The 22,759-nt window shown below is 44.2% G+C and overlaps 1 protein-coding gene across 4 annotated transcripts in view; it reads right to left on the reverse strand.

The window, feature by feature from the left end:
- LOC137518305 (ATP-binding cassette sub-family B member 5-like) overlaps positions 1-20,928 on the reverse strand; it is a 96,740-nt gene extending 75,812 nt beyond the window's left edge. The window contains exons 1-4 of one of the 4 annotated variants that reach the window (XM_068235974.1): positions 20,873-20,928; positions 11,567-11,674; positions 3,442-3,505; positions 3,174-3,324 (exon numbers count right to left, since the gene is read on the reverse strand). In XM_068235974.1, coding sequence (XP_068092075.1) covers positions 3,174-3,324; positions 3,442-3,505; positions 11,567-11,640 — 289 coding nt within the window. In that variant the 5' untranslated portion in view covers positions 11,641-11,674; positions 20,873-20,928. Of the gene's footprint in view, positions 1-3,173; positions 3,325-3,441; positions 3,506-11,566; positions 11,675-16,190; positions 16,707-17,226; positions 17,452-20,872 lie in introns of those variants that run through there. The other 3 variants (XM_068235973.1, XM_068235972.1, XM_068235975.1) reach the window with 3 other exon arrangements.
- Positions 20,929-22,759: the final 1,831 nt, after the last annotated feature.

The raw sequence follows: 22,759 nt of genomic DNA on the forward strand, positions 1-22,759 counted from the left end.
GTCTGAGTGCAGTCAGTTGCCCATAGTCATTGCCTGGTGAGTGCTAATGACTAAATAGAGTGCACCTGTGTGTAATCTAATGTCAGTACAAATACAGCTGTGCTCTGTGACGGCCTCAGAGGTTGTCTTAGGCCTAGTGCACACCGAGCGGTTTGTGGAGCGATCAGCCGGCCGCATCCGCCTGGAAAAATGCTTGGCTAATGTATTGCAATGGGATGGTGCACACCGGCGGTTTGCGGTTTTTGCCAAGCCGCAAACGCGCCTCCTGCTGCGCGTTTGCGGTTTTCGGAAGCGTTTCGTCCTCAATGTAAAGTATAGGAAAAACGCAAACTGCTCTGAAAAACGCTACTTCAGAGCGGTTTGCCAGGCATTTTTGTTACAGAAGCTGTTCAGTAACAGCTTTTACTGTAACAATATGTGTAATCTGCTACACAAAAACGCACCCAAAACCGCTAGGTATGTTTAGAAAACCTCTCTAAACATACCTAGAATCGCTCTGAAATCAGCTCCCAAAACCGCTAGCGTATTACGGATCTGCTAGCGGTTTTGGTGTGCACTGGACCTAAGAGAATATTGGGAGCAACAACACCATGAAGTCCAAAGAACACACCAGGCAGGTCAGGGATAAAGTTATTGAGAAATTTAAAGCGAGCTTAGGCTACAAAAAGATTTCCAAAGCCTTGAACATTCCACAGACCACTGTTCAAGGGATCATTCAGAAATGGAAGGAGTTTGGCACAACTGTAAACCTACCAAGACAAGGCCGTCCACCTAAACTCACAGGTCGAACAAGGAGAGTGCTGAACAGAAATGCAGTCAAGAAGACCATGGTGACTCTGGACGAGCTGCGGAGATCTACAGCTCAGGTGGGGGAATCTGTCGATAGGATAACTATTAGTCGTGCACTGCACAAAGTTGGCCTTTATGGAAGAGTGGCAAGAAGAAAGCCATTGTTAACAGGAAAGCATAAGATGTCCCGTTTGCAGTTTGCCACAAGCATATAATGCAAAGCGCTATGTGTGGCGGAAAACTAACACTGCACATCACTCTGAACACACCATCTCCACTGTCAAATATGGTGGTGGCAGCATTATGCTTTGGGGGTGCTTCTCTTCAGCAGGGACAGGGAAGCTGGTCAGAGTTGATGGGAAGATGGATGGAGCCAAATACAGGGCAATCTTGGAAGAAAACTTCTTGGAGTCTGCAAAAGACTTGAGACTGGGGCGGAGGTTCACCTTCTAGCAGGACAACGACCCGAAACATAAAGCCAGGGCAACAATGGAATGGTTTAAAACAAAACATATCCATGTGTTAGAATGGCCCAGTCACAGTCTAGATCTAAATCCAATCGAGAATCTGTGGCAAAATCTGAAAACTGCTGTTCACAAACGCTGTCCATCTAATCTGACTGAGCTGGAGCTGTTTAGCAAAGAAGAATGGGCAAGGATTTCAGTCTCTAGATGTGCAAAGCTGGTAAAGACATACCCCAAAAGACTGGCAGCTGTAATTGTAGCAAAAGGTGGTTCTACAAAGTATTGACTCAGGGGGCCGAATAATTACGCACACCCCCACTTTGCAGTTATTTATTTGTAAAAATGTTTGGAATGATGTTTGATTTTCGTTCCACTTCTCATATGTACACCACTTTGTATTGGACTTTCACGTGGAATTCCAATAAAATTGATTCATGTTTGTGGCAGTAACGTGACAAAATGTGGAAAACTTCAAGGGGGCTGAATACTTTTGCAAGCCACTGTATGATCTAGAGTTGCTGCTAGACAGATTTATGAAAACAATTAAGATATGAAATGAGGCTTTAATAGACCATTGCAGTAAGGGCCCTTTTTCAGAAGCAATCACAAAAGAAAATCACAAATGCAAGCGATTGCGATTTTTCATCAGTTTTGCTGTGCGATTGCGATTCTTATTTTACACTTAACATTTAACACTGAAGCACAATCACTCCAAAAATCAAATGCAATTTACAGAAAATCTAATCGCTATAGTGGAAAACACTTTCCACAATTCCTATGTTAAAGTAGCAACCTGAGCAATTTAAAAATCGCTAGCAATTTGTGAATTCAAGCAAATCGCTCTCTGTGGAAAAGGGCCCTAAATGGTTAGAAATTGCATTTGTTTCTCATAAAACATTTCCTACTGTATTTAAATTTCACCCCAGTTATTAGCAGGAAAGGTAACGCAAAGGAATTAGTATCTGGTAGTTGACCACAATTTTTTTTCAAATGAGTTTGTCAATCTCTGTCCCACAAACAAACTGCGAGATTCAAGGAAGCATTGCAGACTGGAAAAGCTATACTTGAATATCTTGGAAAGCTTTTATTTATTCCTTAAAGTGAACCTCCAGACTAAAAATCTTCTCAGGAGCACTGAAAAGGCTTGGTGTTTCTTTAACAGTTGCACAGCATCAGAATTTTATTTTTCTTACCCAAGGCTCATTTTTAGCTGCACAGAAGAAAACTGCCCGGGCATTTTTCCCGTGATGCTGTGCAAAGCATGACGGGATTTCTGATGTTGTTGTGCTCGGTCTGCTGTTTTGGTGCAAAATATTTTTTTTTAAAGTTTTAATTTGACATTTGAAGCCTAGCACATGCAGCTGGGAGAGTGATCAGGACACAGGACAGTTGGAACTGTGTCTCATGCTCCCTATCACCTCCTTTCAACAAAAAAGATGGCTGCCCCCATGAAAAAGATGGCTACCCCCATAAAATCAAACATTTGCCTGTTCTTTTAAAACAGGGTGGGTAAGAGACTAATTACTATTTTAATTAACATAACGAATGTAACTTAATGATAGTATGTTTGTTTAGGCTGAAGTTCCCCTTTAACCAGCTGAATAATGCCCATTTCCGACATCTGATAAACTTATATTAATGCTAGGTACACACCATACAATTTTCTGGAAGTTTTACCTGCCAGATAAATTATTTCCAACATGTCCAATCTGTATTTTGATCAATTATTCGATGTTTCGATCATTTTTCCCATCAATTTTCCGATCGATTTCCGTTCACTTCTACTGAAATCGATCAGAAAAACAATTAAAAAAATGTAGCAAAATTCAGATTGGACATTGTGGAAATAATCGATCTGGCAAGTAAATCTGCCAGAAAATTGTATGGTGTGTACCTAGCATTACATAAAATAAAACTTACATGTGTTTTGCAGGGATGAGTTATAACACAGGATACTATCTGTCATTTCTCCAAACACGAGGAGCATGAGAGGTTGGGAGGCTCCATTTCCAATGGCTCCTATGATTCCAATGATCATAAAGAAAATATCCAGCCCAGTGGCATACCGAAACTAGCAAGAACCAAAGAAGAATGGAAGACAATATAAAAACTCAATGCCACACGGACAAATATAGCTATATAGATGTACACAAATCACATTTGTCATGAAATATTTTAATTGACTCACAATATGAATTGGACCAACAGTCTTGATTTTCTCTTTTTTTACTTTCTTTTTCATTTTTTCATTCCTAGGAAAACAAAGACAAATACGTTGAAGAAAGGATTTCACTGATCTTGACTTACTGATATTCAGATATACAAGTGAAAATGATGGACTGGAAGCATCATGTAAACTAGCACCGCATAGTTTTAGGAAATGCACAGCAATTTTACCATAACTTACAGTGACAAGCACATGTTGCGTAACTGTAATTAGCTTAGGCATTTGCTTCAGTAGGTTAGCAGAGGCAGAGCCGGATTAAGGCTAAATGGGGCCCAAAGCAAAGTAACTGATTTGGGCCCCCCATCATGTCGTAATAGAATCAGAAGATGCACCTGCACAGCAACATGCCGCACACACCGGGGCAGCCGAGCTACTGGTTGCTATGGGCAACAGCCTGCTTTCCTCTGTGGGTGCACAATGCAGGGAATAGCAGCGGCAAAATGCAGAATGAGAGATGAATGGCTGGGACATTTGCACTCAGGGGCTGGGGCACCCCTGTGGAGAGGGCGCCAGATATCACAGCAGCAGCACTTTCCCCCTGCATCTCCAGCCTGGCAATAGCAGAAAGCTCTGGACACCACCAAATTGGAAGCCGTTCCCCAGACAGAATTACATAACCACCCCCACCACCGAACAACTGATTTCCTCCCAAACTAGACAGCCACCATGCAGCAGAGAAGGCAGACGCAGCGGGAGAGAATGACAGCACCAGATGACTTACATTCACCTATTGCGATCCAAGCAATAGAGGTCCCATCATCCGGAGCCCATCTGTCTCCTCTAGAGTGCTGCCTCTCTGTTACTACTACTATTACTACTTCCTGTCTGATCTGAGAATCAGAAAGTTCAGAGCGAGCGGCTGCATTGTAGAAGAGACAGATTGGTTTAAGATGACGGGATCTCTATCGCTTGGATCATGGATAGGTGAGTGAGTGTTTGCCATCTGCTGCTATCATTCTTGCTGCAGCTGTGGTTCTCTGTGAGAAGGGGAGGAGTGGGCAGTGGCAGAGCGCAGAGCGCACAGTAGCAGGAAGGAGACCTAGGAGGAGAGCCTGGCTCTAAAGACAATCAGCAGCGCACGGCATCATTTGACAAGACAAGACAAATAACATTTATATCGCGCATTTCTCCTGGCGGACCCAAAGCGCCAGAGCTGCAGCCACTAGAACGCGCCCTATAGGCAGTAGCAATGTTAGAGAGACTTGCCTAAGGTCTCCTACTGAATAGGTGCCTCCTCCTGTGTCAAAGGCAGAGCCCTTAAAGGGACTCCGAGCAGTGCCTGTGGGTATGCCTTTAAGCATACCCTCAACTAATTAATTACATCCTCACACCTACCAGCATGGTGTTTGTAATTATATCCCCCTGGGTTCCTTATATTTCATTGCATTGTGCTGAATCGAGCTGCCGACTATGGAGAAAAGTCATCCTGTGTAATACAATGTAACTATGGAAAGATGCATATCATTTTGAAGCTCTCTTTCTCCTCTTTACAATGATAGAACTGCCACCCTACGCCTTTTAGTTTTTGCTATTTTCGCGTTCGAAATTGCCGTGGCCGCTATTTCGATCGTGAAAATAGCGAAAACTAAAAGGCAAAGGGCGCCGGTTTATATATCATTAGAAAGAGGAGAAAAAGAGCTTTAAAGGGAACCAGAGAGGATTCAATATACATACCTGGGGCTTCCTCCAGCCCCATACGCACGGATCGCTCCCACGCCGCCGTCCTCCGCTGCCTGGATCCGCCGCCACCGGGTCCCGTCATTGCCGCGAGTCGGCAAGTCGGCCGGCGGACGCGGCCAATTCTCCGCATTACAGGGTGCTCTCTCTCCATACAGATACGCATGTGGCTGCCTACTGCGCTGCCGCATGCGTACATGTATGGAGGGAGCCCCTGTGATGCGGACAATTGGCCGCGTCCGCCGGAAGTGACGGGCCCGGTACCGGCGGATCCAGGAAGCTGAGGACGGCGGCGTGGGAGCGATTCAGGCTTATGGAGCTGGAAGAAGCCCCAGGTATGTATAAAATCATTTTCTTTTTTCAACCCCCCGTTCCTCTCTGGTTCCCTTTAAAATGATATGCATCTTTCCATAGTTATTGCACTGCTCAGAGTTAACCATTATACCATCCAGCCACCGCTGACAGGATGTCAAGGGCTGGTTTATGTGCTGATGGGGCCCCTTTGACTCTGAATGGGGCCTCAAGTGACTGCTTTTGTTGCCTGGTCGGTAATCCGGCCCTGAGCAGAGGGGTGTGAGGGATCTGTTGGCATAGCCCAAGGCATACAATGCAGTAACGGACAGCATGCGCTTTTATAGTTGCAGCAAAGTATACTTTTCATTGACTGTAAGCATCACTGTATGTGTTGCTTTAGATGTCTTAAGCCTCATACACACGAGGCACAGATGTCTCACAAGAGACAAAAAAAAAAGCAGCGACAGTTCGTCGCCAGGTCCCTCCGTACACACGGCGCACAGAGGGACAGAGATGCGGTGGAAGCTGTCGCGGAAGGTTCCTCCCCTCTGCCGGAAGCTCCGTGCATTGTGTATGGGTTGCTGTCGCTAGTCCGCATACACACGCAGTACGCGTTGTGGACTAGCGACAGTTGCGGCGACAGCTGTTGCCGGCGATTGGCCACGTCAATCGCCTGGCGACAGCTCTAACTGGCGACAGTTCGTGGCGCGCGCCTCATACACACAGGGGACCTGTCGCCGCAACATGCGCGTGCCACGTGTTTGTGGCGACAGTTGTGCCCCGTGTGTATGAGCCTTTACACACAATGCAACTCTGTTGCGTTTTTCCAGAGAACGCAATTTCTCGGTGTGAGGCTGATATGACATAGCCTAAAAGGCTGTGTTTTATGTCAAGTTTTATGGTAATGTTGTGTGCGTTTTTTGTATGGTTTTACCACGTTTTGGGTGTGTTTGCGATGCGTTATTTATGCGTTTTGCGTGTGGTTTAATGCATTTGCGGTTCGCATATACAAAATGCATATCCACGTTTTCCATGCGTTTTTAAATTTCCATTGATGCAAATCATTTGGAAGACAGCAGAAAGCGAAAATACAGCAAAAATAATAATTAAAAAAAAAAAAAAAAGCATATAAAAATGCATGAAAAACGCATACCATTGCGTTCCCATTGATTTTTATTATGTGCGTTTTGGCAGTTTTCCTGCATAATATGCAACAAAACCAGCGTTTTTGAAAACGCAGGTTTTAAAACGCATAGAAAAGGCATATCCATTTTTATATGCGTTTTTTCAGCGGCCCATGGACTTCTATTAGCGGAAAAACACAGCGTTTCCCGCAACGCTAGCGTTTCTGCTAAATGTGCACCCAGCCTGACAGTTTTGTATTGCACTCAATTGTTTTTCTGCATGTGAAAAATGCATTCAAGTGTGAACTAGGCCATTGAATAACATTGGTTGGAGTTTTCCTGTGGACAAAATGCACAGAAAAACTGAGGAGTAGAGACAGGTCCTTAAAGGGGAAGTTCAGCCTAAACAAACATACTGTCATTAAGTTACATCAGTTATGTTAATTAAAATAGATGGGTAATATAACCTCTCACCCACCCTGTTTTAAAAGAACAGGCAACTGTTTGTGATTTCATAAGGGCAGCCATCTTTGTCATGGGGCAGCCATCTTTTTGGTTGAAAGGAGGAGACGGGGAGCATGAGACACAGTTCCAACTGTCCTGTGTCCTGGTCACCCCTCCCAGCTGCACACGCTAGGCTTCACATCTCAAATTCAAAATTAAAAAAAAAAAAATGTGCACCAAAACAGCAGAACGAGAACAACAACATCAGCAATCCCATCATGCTTTGCACAGCATCAGGGGAAAAATGCCCGGGCAGTTTTCTTCTGTGCAGCTAAAAATTAAGCTTGAGTAAGAAGAACAAACTTCTGATGCTGTGAAACTGTTAAACATCAAGCCTTTTCAGTACTGCGGAGTAGATTTTTAGTCTGGAGGTTCACTTTAAAGAAAGCTCGAGGTGGGCTCAAAAAAAAAAAAAAAAAAAAGAAAGTAGGCTACCTGATCCGCTGCTCCCATGGGCCGCAATGGCCCACTTTCACTTGCGTGACCCCTGGGTCACCACGCTGCACGGAGAGACTGTGTGTCTCTCATAGCGTGCAGGGAGGCGGATGAGCGGCAGGAGGCGCGGCCAGGGGGAGAGAGCTGCCCAAAGGCAGCTCAGGAAACCCTGCAGGAATGCCCTGGTGGGCATATTAAACAGGGAATTCCTCTCCCCTCTGTTTACCTCTGAGTTAGTGACAAGCGCAGAGAGTGGTGGTTGGGGGACACAGAGCCATGTCATTAGGCAGAGAACATGGCTCTGTGTCCCATCTGCCCCCCGAAGATCCACCTCAGGTTCTCTTTAAAGAGAACCCGAGGTGGGGTTCTGACAATGCTATCCACATTCAGAGGCTGGGTCTGCCTATACTGCCCAGCCTCCGTTGCTATCCAGATCCCCCTAAGCCCCCCCTGCGCTCTACTATCCCCCATAAATCACAGCCGTGCTGTCAACAACCAGCGTGTCGCAGCGGGCTGTGTTTACCTATGTACTGTCAGTCTCGGCGCTCCCCCCGCCTCCTGCATAGCTCTGGTCCCTGCCCGTGTCCCTTCCCTCCCCGCTGATTGGAGGGATTTATGGGGAATAGCAGAGCGCAGGGGGGGCTAAGGGGGGATCTGGATAGCAACAGAGGCTGGGCAGTATAGGCAGACACAACCTCTGTACGTGGATTGCATTGTCAAAACCCCGCCTCGGGGTCTCTTTAAGCTGCATTCTCAGTTCACGCTGTACACGATTTAGAATGTGCATTGTAATGAATGGGCTTGATTCACAAAGCGCCGCTAAGTGTTAGCGCTGCTGTGAAAAGCCTCTTAGTGCCTCATAAGTAGCTCTGCGCGCACTAACGGCCGCGCAGAGCTACTTCGCGCACAGCCCCGCTCAGTGCGCGCGCATCGCGGGTATTAGTGCGCGGTGCAACGATAACTGCGCACCAGCTGCTCTGTAAATGGCGCATTGGGTGCGCTTAAAGCATCGCATTGATGCTCCGTTACGGGGCACCAAATGCGCCGTTTTCATTTCACCGGGTGTGGGGTTTACAGGGCAGTGGGTGCGACGTATAGTCGCACCGCTCACTATTACACGCGATACGCGCTTTGCACGCACTGAGCGGGACTTTATTCAATGTTTGAGCGCAAATCACCTAACGCCCAGATTTAGATTTGCACCAATTACCTGTTAGGGCTCACTAACCGGCTTAGCGCTGGTTAGTGAATCAAGCCCAGTGTGTCCTGCAGTGCACACAACACAGGTTATTATTACACACGTTATTACAAAGTCTGGTCTGTGTCTATGCAATGAGCACATAGTCACACATTATCCAGTTACCTACTGTATACAGCAAGTTAGGATAACCCAATCCATTATAATGCAGAATTACATTCGTACGGGCAGTAAGTTCACATGCAGTATTATTGAGAAATGGAAATTGAACACAGGAAACCTGCTTGCTTGGGGCTTCATCCAGCCTAATGAGGTGCGTGGGCTCCCTTGCTGTCTGCTCTGTTGTCTTCGAACCCCCCTGGTAATATGGCCAGTCGTGGCCAGTCATACGCTCCTGCGCATGCATGGCCCGGTCAGTAGTACTGTGTGCAGGTGCAGAATGCTCCTGTGTTAGGGAGCACGGCGGGGGTGCGTGCGTGAGTAGGCCGCGCATGCACAGAAGTGTATGACTGGCCAAGGATGACCATATTACCGGGGGAGGGGGTGTTTAGAAGACAACAGGGCAACCGGGAGCCGACGCACCTCATGGGGCTGGATGAAGCCCCAGGTAAGTATAAATATACTTTTTCATCCCGTGTAGGTACACTATAAGTCTTGTACACACTTATTAGAGCTGTCACCCACAAGGATCAGAACTTGATCCCTTAGCTGACAGTTTAGGGCCAAGACGCGCCGCTAGTCTAGTGGTGCTTTCTGTTGCAGGAGGGGTACAGAGGAGAGCAATGTCCTCAAGCTGCACAAGATGATCAGTGCATTGGGGGCCACTATACACACACTAGATTCTTGGCAGACACAGCTCCTACCGACTGTTTGGCCAAGAACCATCTAGCATGTGAACAAAGCATTTACTTTTTCGTTTATAGCCAACTATGACTTACTAGGTTTTTCAAGTGAGTCAAACATTTTCCTTGGGCTGCTTTAGGAAAACTACTGCATAAGGCAACGTTTTTCATTTGTTCTGCTGTGTAATCTCTGGAGGATCTCCAGTAATCTATCACCTAAGCTTTTCACTAGTGTTTTATAATTAACAGTTGTGTTTGATAATGACTTATCAGGGACAATAGTTAAATTTTAATCTACATACCAGGCTGTTCTGCACTCATCTGACATGTTTATAGCAACAGTCCTGGACCTTGATACAGATTACAATGCTGAACTTGCACTCAACTGCTCACAGCAGTGGCGTAGCAATAGGTGTTGCAGAGGTCTCCACCGCATTGGGGCCCTGTAGGGCCCTCTCTCAAATGCAGTATTAGCTCTTTATTGGTCCTGTGCTGCTAATGATCACTTCTATAGATGCTTTGATTGATAATAATCAATAACAAGCTGTACCCCACCACCTTCTTGCACCTCTGACACTGTTGTCCTTTGCAGGTTTTGGTGCGCCATATCAATTGTTATGTATAGAGTGCTTGCGGGGGGGGGGGGGGGGGGGCTGGGGGGGGGGTTGGGGGGGTGGCAATGTAAAACTTGCACTGGGGCCCAGAGCTCCTTAGCTACACCACTGGCTCACAGCGCGTCTTCAGACCTAACTGCCTCTCCAGGTGGGTTCATGGATAACAATCAAGGTTCAGAAACAGGTGATACGCCACCTCGATTCAAAGGCTTGGTGAGGTCCTGGTCCACACTATGACAGATCCATGCCCTGATCCCTGTTACTGTACAGGGTGCTAATCCTTCAGTGTCTCCATTACATCAAGCATGTCATATAGCATTGCTATTATGACATGTTTGACTTGAATTTGGTGTCTGTAATTATTGAGCAGGTTGCAACTTTAAATTACTGTATGTTGCTGCAATGAACATTGGACAGAATGGACATTTCTGTCTGTACATGACGGGGTAAAAGGGATCTGGAGGCTGCCATATTTGTTTCTTCTTAATCAATTGCCAGTTGCCTGGCATCCTGCTGATCTATTTGTCTGCAGTAGTGTCTGAATCACACCAGAAACAAGCATGCAGCTAATCTTGTCAGATCTGACAATATTGCCAGAAACACCTGATCTGCTGCATGCTTGTTCATGGGCTATGGCTGAAGGTATTAGAGGCAGAGGATCAGCAAGACAGCCAGGCAACTGGTATTGCTTGAAAGGAAATGAATATGGCAGCCTCCATGTAACTCTCAGCTTGGGTTCACTTTAACCTGCTGAGGACTGCCTAACGCCAATTGGCATAAAGTCCTGGGGTCGGAGATTGCAGGGGATCGCGCACCCAGTCTCGATCACCGCTAGGAGACTGTTAGAGGGCGCTGTCTATTTACACTGTACTGCACTGTGATCTACGGCAGCGCTGTACTGGGGACAGCTGTTTCACTCGGCTGTCCCCCACTCGTCTGATGCCTATGACAGCCGATCGCTATCATTGGCTGGTGGGGGGGGGAGGGAGGGAAAAAAAATAATACAAAAATAGGAAATGTTATTTTAAAAAAATAAACAAATAAATAAATAAACAACCCAGCAGCGATCAGAGCCCACAAACAAAAAGCTCTGTTGGTGTGCAGAAAAGGGGGGGGGGCATCACTTGTGTGCTGATTTGTGCGGCCCTACAGCGAGGCCTTAAAGCAGCAGTGGCCTGAAGTGTAAGAAATAGCCTGGTCACTAGGGGGGTGTAATCCTACGGGCCTGAACAGGTTAGCATAATATCCATTGGCATGTTTGTTGTGATCGGTTTCACACAATTAGAAACATACAGGCCCATTTTAATAAAGCCTTTAAGGTGATACTTAGAAGCTGGGTTAGGCCTCTGGTTTTCTTATCTCTGTACATATACAGGCGTCGCAGAAAATTATACATACATGACGTCCTCCTCATCCTCTGTTATAGGCTGACCATTAGTCAGTTCAAAGCCATTTGCCTTAACGTCAGTCATCCTCTTCTTTATGTAGCGCTAATACAGGAAACAGCTGTAAGGCGAAAAAGAATAAAGTGACATACTGAAAAATGTTTTATTGAATTCCTTTGTCGATTAATCTTGAAGTTCAAATGATTGATCTTGTTTGGTTGGTTGATTGGTTGAATTGCGGGCCCCTTTTACACTCTGGGCTTGATTAACTAAATGGCGCTAAGTGTTAGCGCCAGAGTGAAAAGCCACTTAGTGCCCCTTAAGTAGCTTTGCGTGCACTAACAGCCGCACAAAGTTACATTGCGCCGATGATAGTGCGTGGTGTGATGTTAACATCGCATTGTCGCACCACGCACTATTATTGGCGCACCCCACTGCGCGCAATATCAGGTATATAGCTTTTTTTTTATAACGTTGCATCATTCTCTAATAATTGCAGTTTCCACAATACACTCAGCATTTTAAATGATTTCACAGAGCAGGCTAGTGACCCTTTGAACTTTTCTCTGCAGAAAAACCATAAACAAAGAAGAAAATCTCAGACAGTTGAGATAAGAGCTTCAAAAGACAGTGCTATCAACAACTTTAGGCAGAGCTCAAAGAACCTCTTTTGCATAGTTAACTCTTCCTGTACTGGAAACAGTATGAGACTCTGTAAGTAATCTTAAGGTAATTATTGATTGTTCCCATAAACAGGTTAACCACCTGAGCGGTCTGGACGAGCTGAGCTCGTCCAACACCGCCGGAGGTCGCCGCTCAGGCCCTGCTGGGCCGATTTTAATCAAATAAAAAGCAGCACACGCAGCCGGCACTTTGCCAGCCGCGTGTGCTGCCTGATCGCCGCCGCTCTGCGGCGATTCGCCGCGAGCAGCGGCGAAAGAGGGCCCCCCTAGCCGCCTGAGCCCTGCGCAGCCGGAACAAAAAGTTCCGGCCAGCGCTAAGGGCTGGATCGGAGGCGGCTGACGTCAGGACGTCGGCTGACGTCGATGACGTCACTCCGCTCGTCGCTATGGCGACGATATAAGCAAAACAAGGAAGGCCGCTCATTGCGGCCTTCCTTGTTTATTCTGGGCGCCGGAGGCGATCGGAAGATCGCCTCCGGAGCGCCCTCTAGTGGGCTTTCATGCAGCCAACTTTCAGTTGGCTGCATGAAATAGTTTTTTTTTTATTTGAAAAAAACCCTCCCGCAGCCACCCTGGCGATTTAATCAGAACGCCAGGGTGGTTAATCAGAGTAGTGCAGAGTAGTGGGTAGTGGGTGTAAGGACCCCTTCTAGGAAAAGACATAGAAACGTTTTTAAACGGTTTTATAAACCACCAGGGCGCCTCCTTAAACCATTTAGGTTGATCAGAGCACTTTCTCTCTTCAGATACAATCATAGAATCCAACATTCCAATCAACAAAATTCTGTATTCCAACCGACCACAGAATCATATTAGGTCGATTTTCTCCACAAACTGCGTGGTTTTCTGTACAATTCGATAGTAAAAATCAGATTGCATGATCACATCTAAAGAAAATATTGTGGCATTAATGGGCATCTTAATAAAATTCTGTCTACCTCTCCTTTGCTAACTTTTTACTAACTAACTTTAACTACTTTTACTCTGTCCTCTGCCTAACACTAACTTTATCTCCCCTCTTCTGACTAATGCCTGGTATACACCATGCAATTTATCATCAGATAGGCGGGTCGAATTTATTATTTTTGACAGGTTCGATCTGATTTCCGATAGTTTTTCTGATCAATTTTGTATAGAACTGATCGGAAAATCAATCAGAAAAACAACTGGAAATCAGAGCGGACCTGTCGATAATAATCGATTCGACTCACCTATCTGACAGGAAATTGCATGGTGTGTATCAGGTATAAAGGTGACCATTAATAACACAATCTTGATTGTACAATCTTACCACTTATTCACTCAGTTTACCAATTCTACAATATAAGATTTCATAAGTTTTTACAATCAAGAGTGTAAAGCCTCATCTACACGGTACAATTTTCCATCAGATCTGGATCTATTAGACTGATCTATTAGATCATTTCCAACTGGTCCAACATTTTGCAATAGATTTTGGGTACTTATCAAAGCAAAATCTATCGCAAAATTGATCTGAAACAATTTGGACATCTACACATGATGCAATTTCTTATTAGATCTATCTATCAGATCCATCTATCTGATGGATAATTGTATTGTGTAGATGAGGCTTTACAGTGATGGGCCCCTTGACCTTTGCCATGAAATATCATTTGTAATTTAGAATTTTTTTTTTAAAAAGTCATTCAATTATCAGTTGCAAACTTAACTCCCTGTGAAGCCAATTGTCTGATTTGTGCTATATAAATGAGTTAGATAAATAAAAAAAAGAGATATAACTTTTTTTTTTTTTTTTTTACAATAATTATGTATAAATGATGTAGTCAGTGTTTGCTCATTGTAAAATCTCTCCTCTCTCTAATTTACATTCTGACATTTATCACATGGTGACATCGTTAGTCCTGCCAGGTGATCTCTGTGGTACATTTGCTTACTGAGAGCTCTATGCACAGCGTAATGCTACGTATACACTTGCGATAACGATCGTTTGCAAGGAACGATAGTTACCCGATGAACAATATTGGAACGATTGGAATGCAACGATGGGATGCAGCGATCATCATACACATTTTAACGATCGTTCTTGCAGAAAAGAACGATCAGAGGGAAATGTTGCGTACATGTTTATATAAAATAAAATAAAAAAAACCCACGAAAATGGAATTAAATATAGATAAAAATATATGATAGTTAACTTGAAAACAATTTTTTTTTTAAATTTGTAATGTAACAATCTTTACGGGTCGCCCTACACAAGAAGTACGGAAGCTGGGCAGAATCCAACACAGGCGTATTGGACCTTGTAACAATCGTTCTCGGCAGATAACTGTACACACTATAGTTTTTTCTAACGATTGTCGCTCGATACGATCCATCCTGTTGAATTTTCTCATCGGGCCGATATCGTTCGTTTGTCGTTGTACTTAATGATCGTTTGGTAAAGTTCTTTACCTGATTGCCGCAGAACGATCGTTAAGCTGCTGTTTCAAATGACCATAGTCGCAAGTGTGTACGTAGCATGACACTGCTTTCTTGGCAGATGGAAGCCATTATTTCCCACAACGAGGTTCACAGACAGGGAACTGTCAGGGACCATGGTCATGACATCACATGGGGGGGGGGGTGGGGTGGGGGGGGGGGGGGGGGGGGGGGGCAAAATATCAGCCATGTAGATATCCCTAATGGTCTATTCTAGAAAAAATTATTTCTCATGGGAGAGGGGGTATCAGCTACTGATTGGGATGAAGTTCAATCCTTGGCTTAAAGGACCACTGTCGCGAAAATCTTAAAATTTAAAATACATGTTAACGCATACAAATAAGAAGTACATTTCTTCCTGAGTAAAATGAGTCTAATGGTGGCCATACATGTACAATTTTTTCATACAATCTTACCATTTCTTTGTAGTTTAAGCGTAAATTAAGTGAATATACTGAAAGGATAATTCAGGCAGTTCCCTTATATTACATAGAAATGGTAAGATTGTATGAAAAAAATTGTACCATGTATGGCTACCATTAGATTACTTCTCTACTATGTTGCTGTGACTTGCAAAAGGTAGTAGAAATCTGACAACAGTGACGAAGCACCCTCATGTATTTTACCATATACAGTATATCAGTGGGAACATTAGAGAAAACCCCTACCCTGCTCTCTGTTTCATTCTTCTTCACTGCTCAGCGTGTCTAATCCCGCCTCATTTTTAACTAATCACAAGTTGTAATTTGATCTCCCAGCTGTGTCAACTGACTGCCAAGGCAGAGCAGCTAATTTGTAAACACAGGATGTTAACAACATGTCTGCTTCTATGAAAGCAGTAACTAGACACATTGCAGATTGATTGCAGTATTTGTATCAGCTGTAACAAAGAAATGTCTTTCTTTAAAGGTTTTTATGCTGTTGCTTATCTTTTAGAGCAGAGAGGAAGTCCTGAGTTCAGGTCTACTTTAAACGTACTCATAACTTAAACCAATAACATTGCACTAGCCCTAATTGCATGTTGAAACAAACCTTAACCTTACCCCTGGCAATGCATGTAAGAACTAGATTGAATTGCTATGACAGCTGTACCTCAAAAGTCACAAGAGCAGTATGGGGGCACAAACAGCAATAAAAACTCATTGTTCACACCTCTACCCAAAACTAAAACAGAAAGAAATGTTTATTTATGAATGATTGATGAAATCTTCCCTCTGGGTTACCAAGACTAAAACGATACAAATAATCTCGGCAATTAAACCTTCACAAGTCTCATCAGGAAAGTTGCAATATTGGCTGTGATCTAAGTATTAATAATATGAATACATAATATGAATACATCTTAATAAAGTGAGTATTTTTGTTTTGTGACTTGGCATATTCTATACATCGTGGTGTAATATGACCGGCCACACATGACACAGCAACAAATGCAAGGCTAGAAATAAAGCGTTTCCAATTTCAGCAATTGATAAAATGGAATTAGCTACAGACCTGTTTCTAGCGGAGATTTTGTCCTGGGAATAACCAAGAATCCATCAGCCTCACAATTTTATATAGATATGCCGCATGTGATGACTCAACTCATTTAATTATTAAATGGAAGGTGTTCAAAGGCCAAGATTGTGCAAGCCCGATGCAATGCTTTCAGCTCTTCATTCTCAGCAGAGTATGATGTCATTTCCTATCCTGCGGTAGTGCTATACTACGAGCTTGTGCTTGTCCTACAAAGGATGCCAGTTATTTTCTATAGACATTTACTGTTCCGCTTCATCCCATGGCCAGATAATCATCTCACTTATGATCGGATGAGCTTATATAATTTGTTCAGTGGTTATAATGACAGTAACAGTCTCATCGCTCTCTCTTTTAACAGGTGGTCTATTGAGCATCCAAAGCAAATACTGCTTAATCTTGTGTAGGAACTCAATGGCTAAACTTATTTGTATCTGTGTATAAGAAAGTTGATTAATGGACAGGATTCAGTTCTAGATAAAATGGGCAAACGTTATCATGCCCCCCCCCCTGACTCTCATAGTTTAGCAGTACTAATAAGTGCCCTCTCCCCCCAGGCAGCATCATTTGGTGGCCTTTGCCCCCACCACTCCAGAAACCATTAGGGAAGCTTTGTACCCTCCCACGATAGCAGTATCAGCTTGTCCCCACTTTCAGCCCCCCCCCCCCCCAACAAATAGCTGTGTTAGGTGGTCATTATCGCTCCCTCCTCCATCATAACTGAATGGGTCATCTTGTCATAATAGTACAGTATAGTCCAGAACTCAACTAACCAGCAGTCTCAACCAACCAGCACAGTGGGTCCCCACGGCCGAAGAGTACCACATACAGAATTTGGCCCAAAAGGTCTTGGAGTGACTAGGACACTATTCTGTTGGTGGACTTCCTACGAAAGAGGAAACGTCGTGGAAAAGTGAGCAAGGGGATACTTTTTGTGCAATGAACCTGGCCAACATCATGACTATCAAATTTAACACCATGGGTTTCCAACTGGTCCACCATCACCCCTACTCACATGATCTGGCCCCTTCAGAGTTGAAGAAACACCTGGTTTGAGGACATTTCTGACAGCAAACATCCTGATGAGAGCTGGTTTGGGGCCCAACCAAAATACTTTTATTTGAATGGTCTAGAAAAGATGTGACTACACTGTACCAACTGCATCAGTCTCAGGGGTAAATATCCTATATAATAAAACCCCTGTGTCTCTGTGTCCTGTCCCTGTGTGTGTGTGTCCCTGCTTCCAGACCTGACAGTTTGCTGTCTGTGAACCTCATTGCATTGTGGGAAATAACAGCTTTTTCCAACTGCTAAGAAAGTTGCATATACTCTGGGCAGCGGTGGGGGATGGGCAAGTGGGACACGTCTGTGCTCGCATTGTGGATGGTAGCGGCCATGGCCTATTGCCCCTTTTTTAACGAGCGGGCCTTTTTACTAGTGTTGAATAAATCTTTTATTTCATTACACTGGTTCTATATTTTCTGGACAAATCCAGCAACTTATCAGCACCCCTTATATTTCCCATCTAGTGTCTCAGGGCAGTGGAACTGATTGTTTACTTTCTACACTTTGGTAGTCAAAGGGTGTATAATTCATTGTATGTTAGGGTATTGGCCTTTGATAGGCTTTTATGGAATAGCAATAAAGATTGAACTTCTAACCTTTTTTTTTGGCTGTCTTACATACACATCTTATGACCCTATTGTGATTATAACCACTTTTTGATTGTTTGATATGGGTTTAGTGCACTTGATTAATTATTTCAGTTGTTATAAAAATTCCAAGTTATGGAATTTAGTGAGCAAAGCACAACTCAATGATCCATATCCTGTTACCATTCCTCCTGATTTTTTTCCATTGAGATATTCCCAAACCTTACCAGTAAAATACATTTAAAGTGGACCTGAACTCTGGCACAGAACAGAAGTAAAACAAAGAGAAATGCACCCTGTGTGTATTCAGGGAGTTTAGCCTGTCTAATTTCCCCTCATCTGTGGCTAATCACCAGTGTAATTAATCTCTCAGCTATGTCAGCTGGCTGCCTCGACACAACAGCTAATTTGCAATTTGTTATTATGCTGTTGCTTATTTTTTAGAGCAGAGAGGAAATTCTGGGTTCAGGTCCGCTTTAACGCTCCTACCAAGCAAGAAAGTACTAAAAATAAGTTTGATAAAGTATTACCTTTTTTAACCTACTTTTTATTATTTTTTAATTTGCCAAGTGGTAAAAAGTATTTATAAGATGAAAAATGATCTCCTAGGAGAGAACTCAGGAGAAATGTTAATTGGATAAGGGCTAATATGTGTTTCATCTAATTGCCCCGGGGTCCCAGGGTTGCTTTGGCCGACCATGAGTGGTGATATTTACTTTAAATGTGTGGTTCTGAAGTGTCCTGTTTCCCGGGGCCGGCCTTTGATATGAGTGACCGGAGCGGTTGCTCAGGGCGCCAGCTCTCAAGGGCGCATGCGCCCTGTCGTCCCTTGCCGCCCCGCTGTCTCTCCCTGTGTCCTCTCTGTCTGTAATTAGAGCAGGGCTACAAGAACGTGGTCGCCGTGGTCTACAAATGTGGACAATCGGCGGCCATTTTCTTGTAGCCCTGCTCTAACTACAGATGGAGCGGAGGCGGGGAGTGAAGAGTGATGTCGGCGCTGGAGCGTGGAAGTCAGGTGAGTCAGTCTCTGCCCAGCCCGCTGCTGAAGAAGGGGGGGATTGCCTGGGGGCATACTACCTACATTGGGGGCATACCACCTACACGGGGGCATAATACCTACACTGAGGCATACTACCTACACTGGGGGCAGCTATGCTACTACACTGGGGCATACTACCTACACTGGGGCAGCTATGCTACTATACTGGTGCATACTACCTACACTGGGGCAGCTATGCTACTACACTGGGGCATACTACCTACACTGGGGCATACTACCTACGCTGGGGGAATACTACCTACGCTGGGGGCATACTACCTACACTGGGGCATACTACCTAAACTGGGCATACCACCTACACTGGGGCATACTTCCTACACTTGGGCATACTACCTGCACTGGGCATACTACCTACACTGGGGGCAGCTATGCTACTACACTGGGGGCATACTACCTACACTGGGGGCAGCTATGCTACTACACTGGGGGCATACTACCTACACTGGGGGCAGCTATGCTATTTATATGGGTCAACTATACTACCTACACTGGGGGCAACTATGCTACCTATATGGGGACAACTATGCTACTTACACTGGGGGCAACTATACTAGCTACCTTTACTGTGACAACTATACTACCTATGCTTGGCTACCAACACTGAGGGCACCTACACATGAGATCCTATACTGAGGGCACCCATACCTGGCTACCTACCTACCTATACTGAGGCTGAGGGCATTTTTTGGGGAGGGAAGCACCACAGCTATAACGAGCAAATTGTTGGTGCTATATTTGGGCCTGTGTGTGTGCGTGCGTATGTGTGTACACGCGCAAAGAGGTTTGGGGGGGGGGCACCAAAATCCAGTTTCGCTCAGGGTGCATTGAAACCTAAGGCCGACCCTGCTGTTTCCCCTCCCTGCTTGAAAATTATCCCACTGTACTTTTTATCTTTGCGATGAAGATTGTTATCAGCTCTTCGGTACATGCTAAATACAGTACACAGCAGATGGACGTGGACCACGTAGGTTAGAATTGGTCATTTTACCACGTTGTCCTCTCAATCTCAATTCAGCAGGAAGTAAATCACAAATCCATTGATATGCTAGTGATGAACCATTCAATGTACATCAATGCTAGTTGACTGTCAGTCCCAAAGAGCTCCTTACCCAGTCTGCTCTATGCGGATTTCCCAACTTGCCCAGTTACACTATCTATTGATAAACTGAGGAAAATTAATCAAATGTGGATCATTTGGGCATATTGGCCAACAGAACCTTGGCAAATTCGGACTGTCTGGAAAAAAATGTATATTCTTATTTTATTATTTAGTATTTATATAGCACCGACATCTTCCACAGCGATGTACAGAGCATATTATGTTGTCACTTAACTGTCCCTCACCTCAGAGGGGCTCACAATCTTATCCCTACCATAGTCATATGACTATGTATGTATCGTGTAGTGCATGTATCATAGCCCAGGGCCAATTTAGAGGGAAGCTAATTAACTTATCTGTATGTTGTTGGGATGTGAGAGGTAACCAGAGTACCCGGAGGAAACCCACACAGACACGGGACAACATACAAACTCCTTGCAGATAGTGCTCTGGCTGGGATTCAAACTGGGGACCCAGCGCTGCAATATTGATACTTGTACGGCCAGCTTTTTACTGACTATAAGAGATTTTCTCGTTTCAGCTCTCGATCGTTGTTGCCGCTCGATTCTGCAGTCGATTCTCTTATTTTCTGTTCGTTTTTCTTATCTTTTTTTCATTCACTTCTGTCAGAAATCGAGCGGCGAAAGGATCAAAAAGGAAATCGGACATGTCGGAAATGATCTATCGAGCCATCACCTAAAAAAACGAACTGTGTATTCTCAGCACTACACAAGGTCTGGTAAATGACAGTGGTGGTGGGAAGTTGATACAATAGATATATTCCTCAGTGTCACTGAACTTCCCACTGTGCTCTTCTCAACATCAGAACAACACTCTCCTCCAGACTTACTTGGCAAATAGCGGTTTGTGTTCACAGTGCTCACAGCTCTGCTCTGCAGTCTCCTCTCCCACCAGGGAAAGAAGGAAGTGAGAGCTGACAGCAGGAAGGGGGCTCTGGCTGTGATGATGCAGAAGGGTGGAGTTTACAACACTTACATAAAAAAAGAAACCGAGTACAGTACTGGGATAGAACACATGTATGAAGAGCAAAGGGTGTCTCACTGGATCCCATCTGCTTTCTACTTTTCATAGAGGTTGGCGCTCGTGGTGCTTTTCAGGAATTAGTCACTGTATGCATATCATAAAAAACTAAACATTCACAATTTAAAGTCCATCCATCAACAAATAAAACATTAACGATTCTTCATAAAACCGGGTTGCAAATCTTCAGATGTATAGAGGCCGCCACCACACCCTTTGTGTGCCACTCACCGCAACAAACAGACCAACCAATGGTCTATATGCACATCGGGACCGTTCCCGGGTCGTCCCCCACCTCTCTGGCACCAATGAGTTGCAAGGTCCTCCCTTTAGTGCGACAGTCCTCTTGTTTACCTCAATAAAAAGCCTCATATAGTGCAATATTGCTTTAAAAGGTTTATTGATAAAAAATAATACAGCTTGCACTCACATGCTCCTCTTTAAAATGCTCGCTCAGAGTAATTTGTTTAAACGGGCTCTCCCCCGTGATTGATGGCCAGGGCTGGCAGGCTCCGGATAAACGTATGGTCCCGTTTAAACAAATTACTCTGAGCGAGCATTTTAAGGAGGAGCATGTGAGTGCAAGCTGTATTATTTTTTATCAATAAACCTTTTAAAGCAATATTGCACTATATGAGGCTTTTTATTGAGGTAAACAAGAGGACTGTCGGACTAAAGGGAGGACCTTGCAACTCATTGGTGCCAGAGAGGTGGGGGACGACCCGGGAACGGTCCCGATGTGCATATAGACCATTGGTTGGTCTGTTTGTTGCGGTGAGTGGCACACAAAGGGTGTGGTGGCGGCCTCTATACATCTGAAGATTTGCAACCCGGTTTTATGAAGAATCGTTAATGTTTTATTTGTTGATGGATGGACTTTAAATTGTGAATGTTTAGTTTTTTATGATATGCATACAGTGACCAATTCCTGAAAAGCACCACGAGCGCCAACCTCTATGAAAAGTTCATTGACATATTGTTATAGAGGAGGCGAACGGGTGCTACACATGTGACAGGAGCCTGGTAGGAATACTTTGCTGTGAGCGCTAACCTCTTGCTGCCATCTGCTTTCTGTCACAGATCAGCTTGTCACACAGCACAGGACAAACCTGTTCAGTTTTCCCCAATTATGAAAAAAGATTGAAAACTCTGAGGAACACTGCACCCTGAGGCTGGAGCCTCTCTCGCCTCTGCCTCTGCCCGGCCCTGCACACTGGTCATTTCTATCCTGGTTCATTTCCCTTCATATTAACATTTGAAAAAAAGAAAAATATCAATTTAAAGGATATAAAAACATTTTGAGTTTATTACAGCCATTTTATCAGTAGAAAAATACAAATATTTACATAGATCTGTACATGAGTCCTGAAAGAGGGACAAATGAGGAAAAAAGAGGGACAAGGGGATTGGGTTCCCAAAGAGGGACTGTCCCTCCAAAAGAGGGACAGTTGGAAGCTATGCAATTTTCATAGAAATGATCAGAAAAATGCACCACTCCTGATCGACTTATATTTTTTTTAAAAAAGCGCAAAATCCGATTTCTTGCTTGAATAAAAATAAACTTTTGATTTTTTGGAACAACCGATCATTTTTTTATCAAGTTGCCATAAAAATTGATCTTTTTTTTTTTTTTTGTATTGTTTGTGGCCATCTAAACTTGATGAAATATGCATGAGTGAGTGAATTATATGATCAG

This window comes from Hyperolius riggenbachi, chromosome 5 (assembly GCF_040937935.1).
Source record: "Hyperolius riggenbachi isolate aHypRig1 chromosome 5, aHypRig1.pri, whole genome shotgun sequence".
Classification (NCBI taxonomy): domain Eukaryota; kingdom Metazoa; phylum Chordata; class Amphibia; order Anura; family Hyperoliidae; genus Hyperolius; species Hyperolius riggenbachi.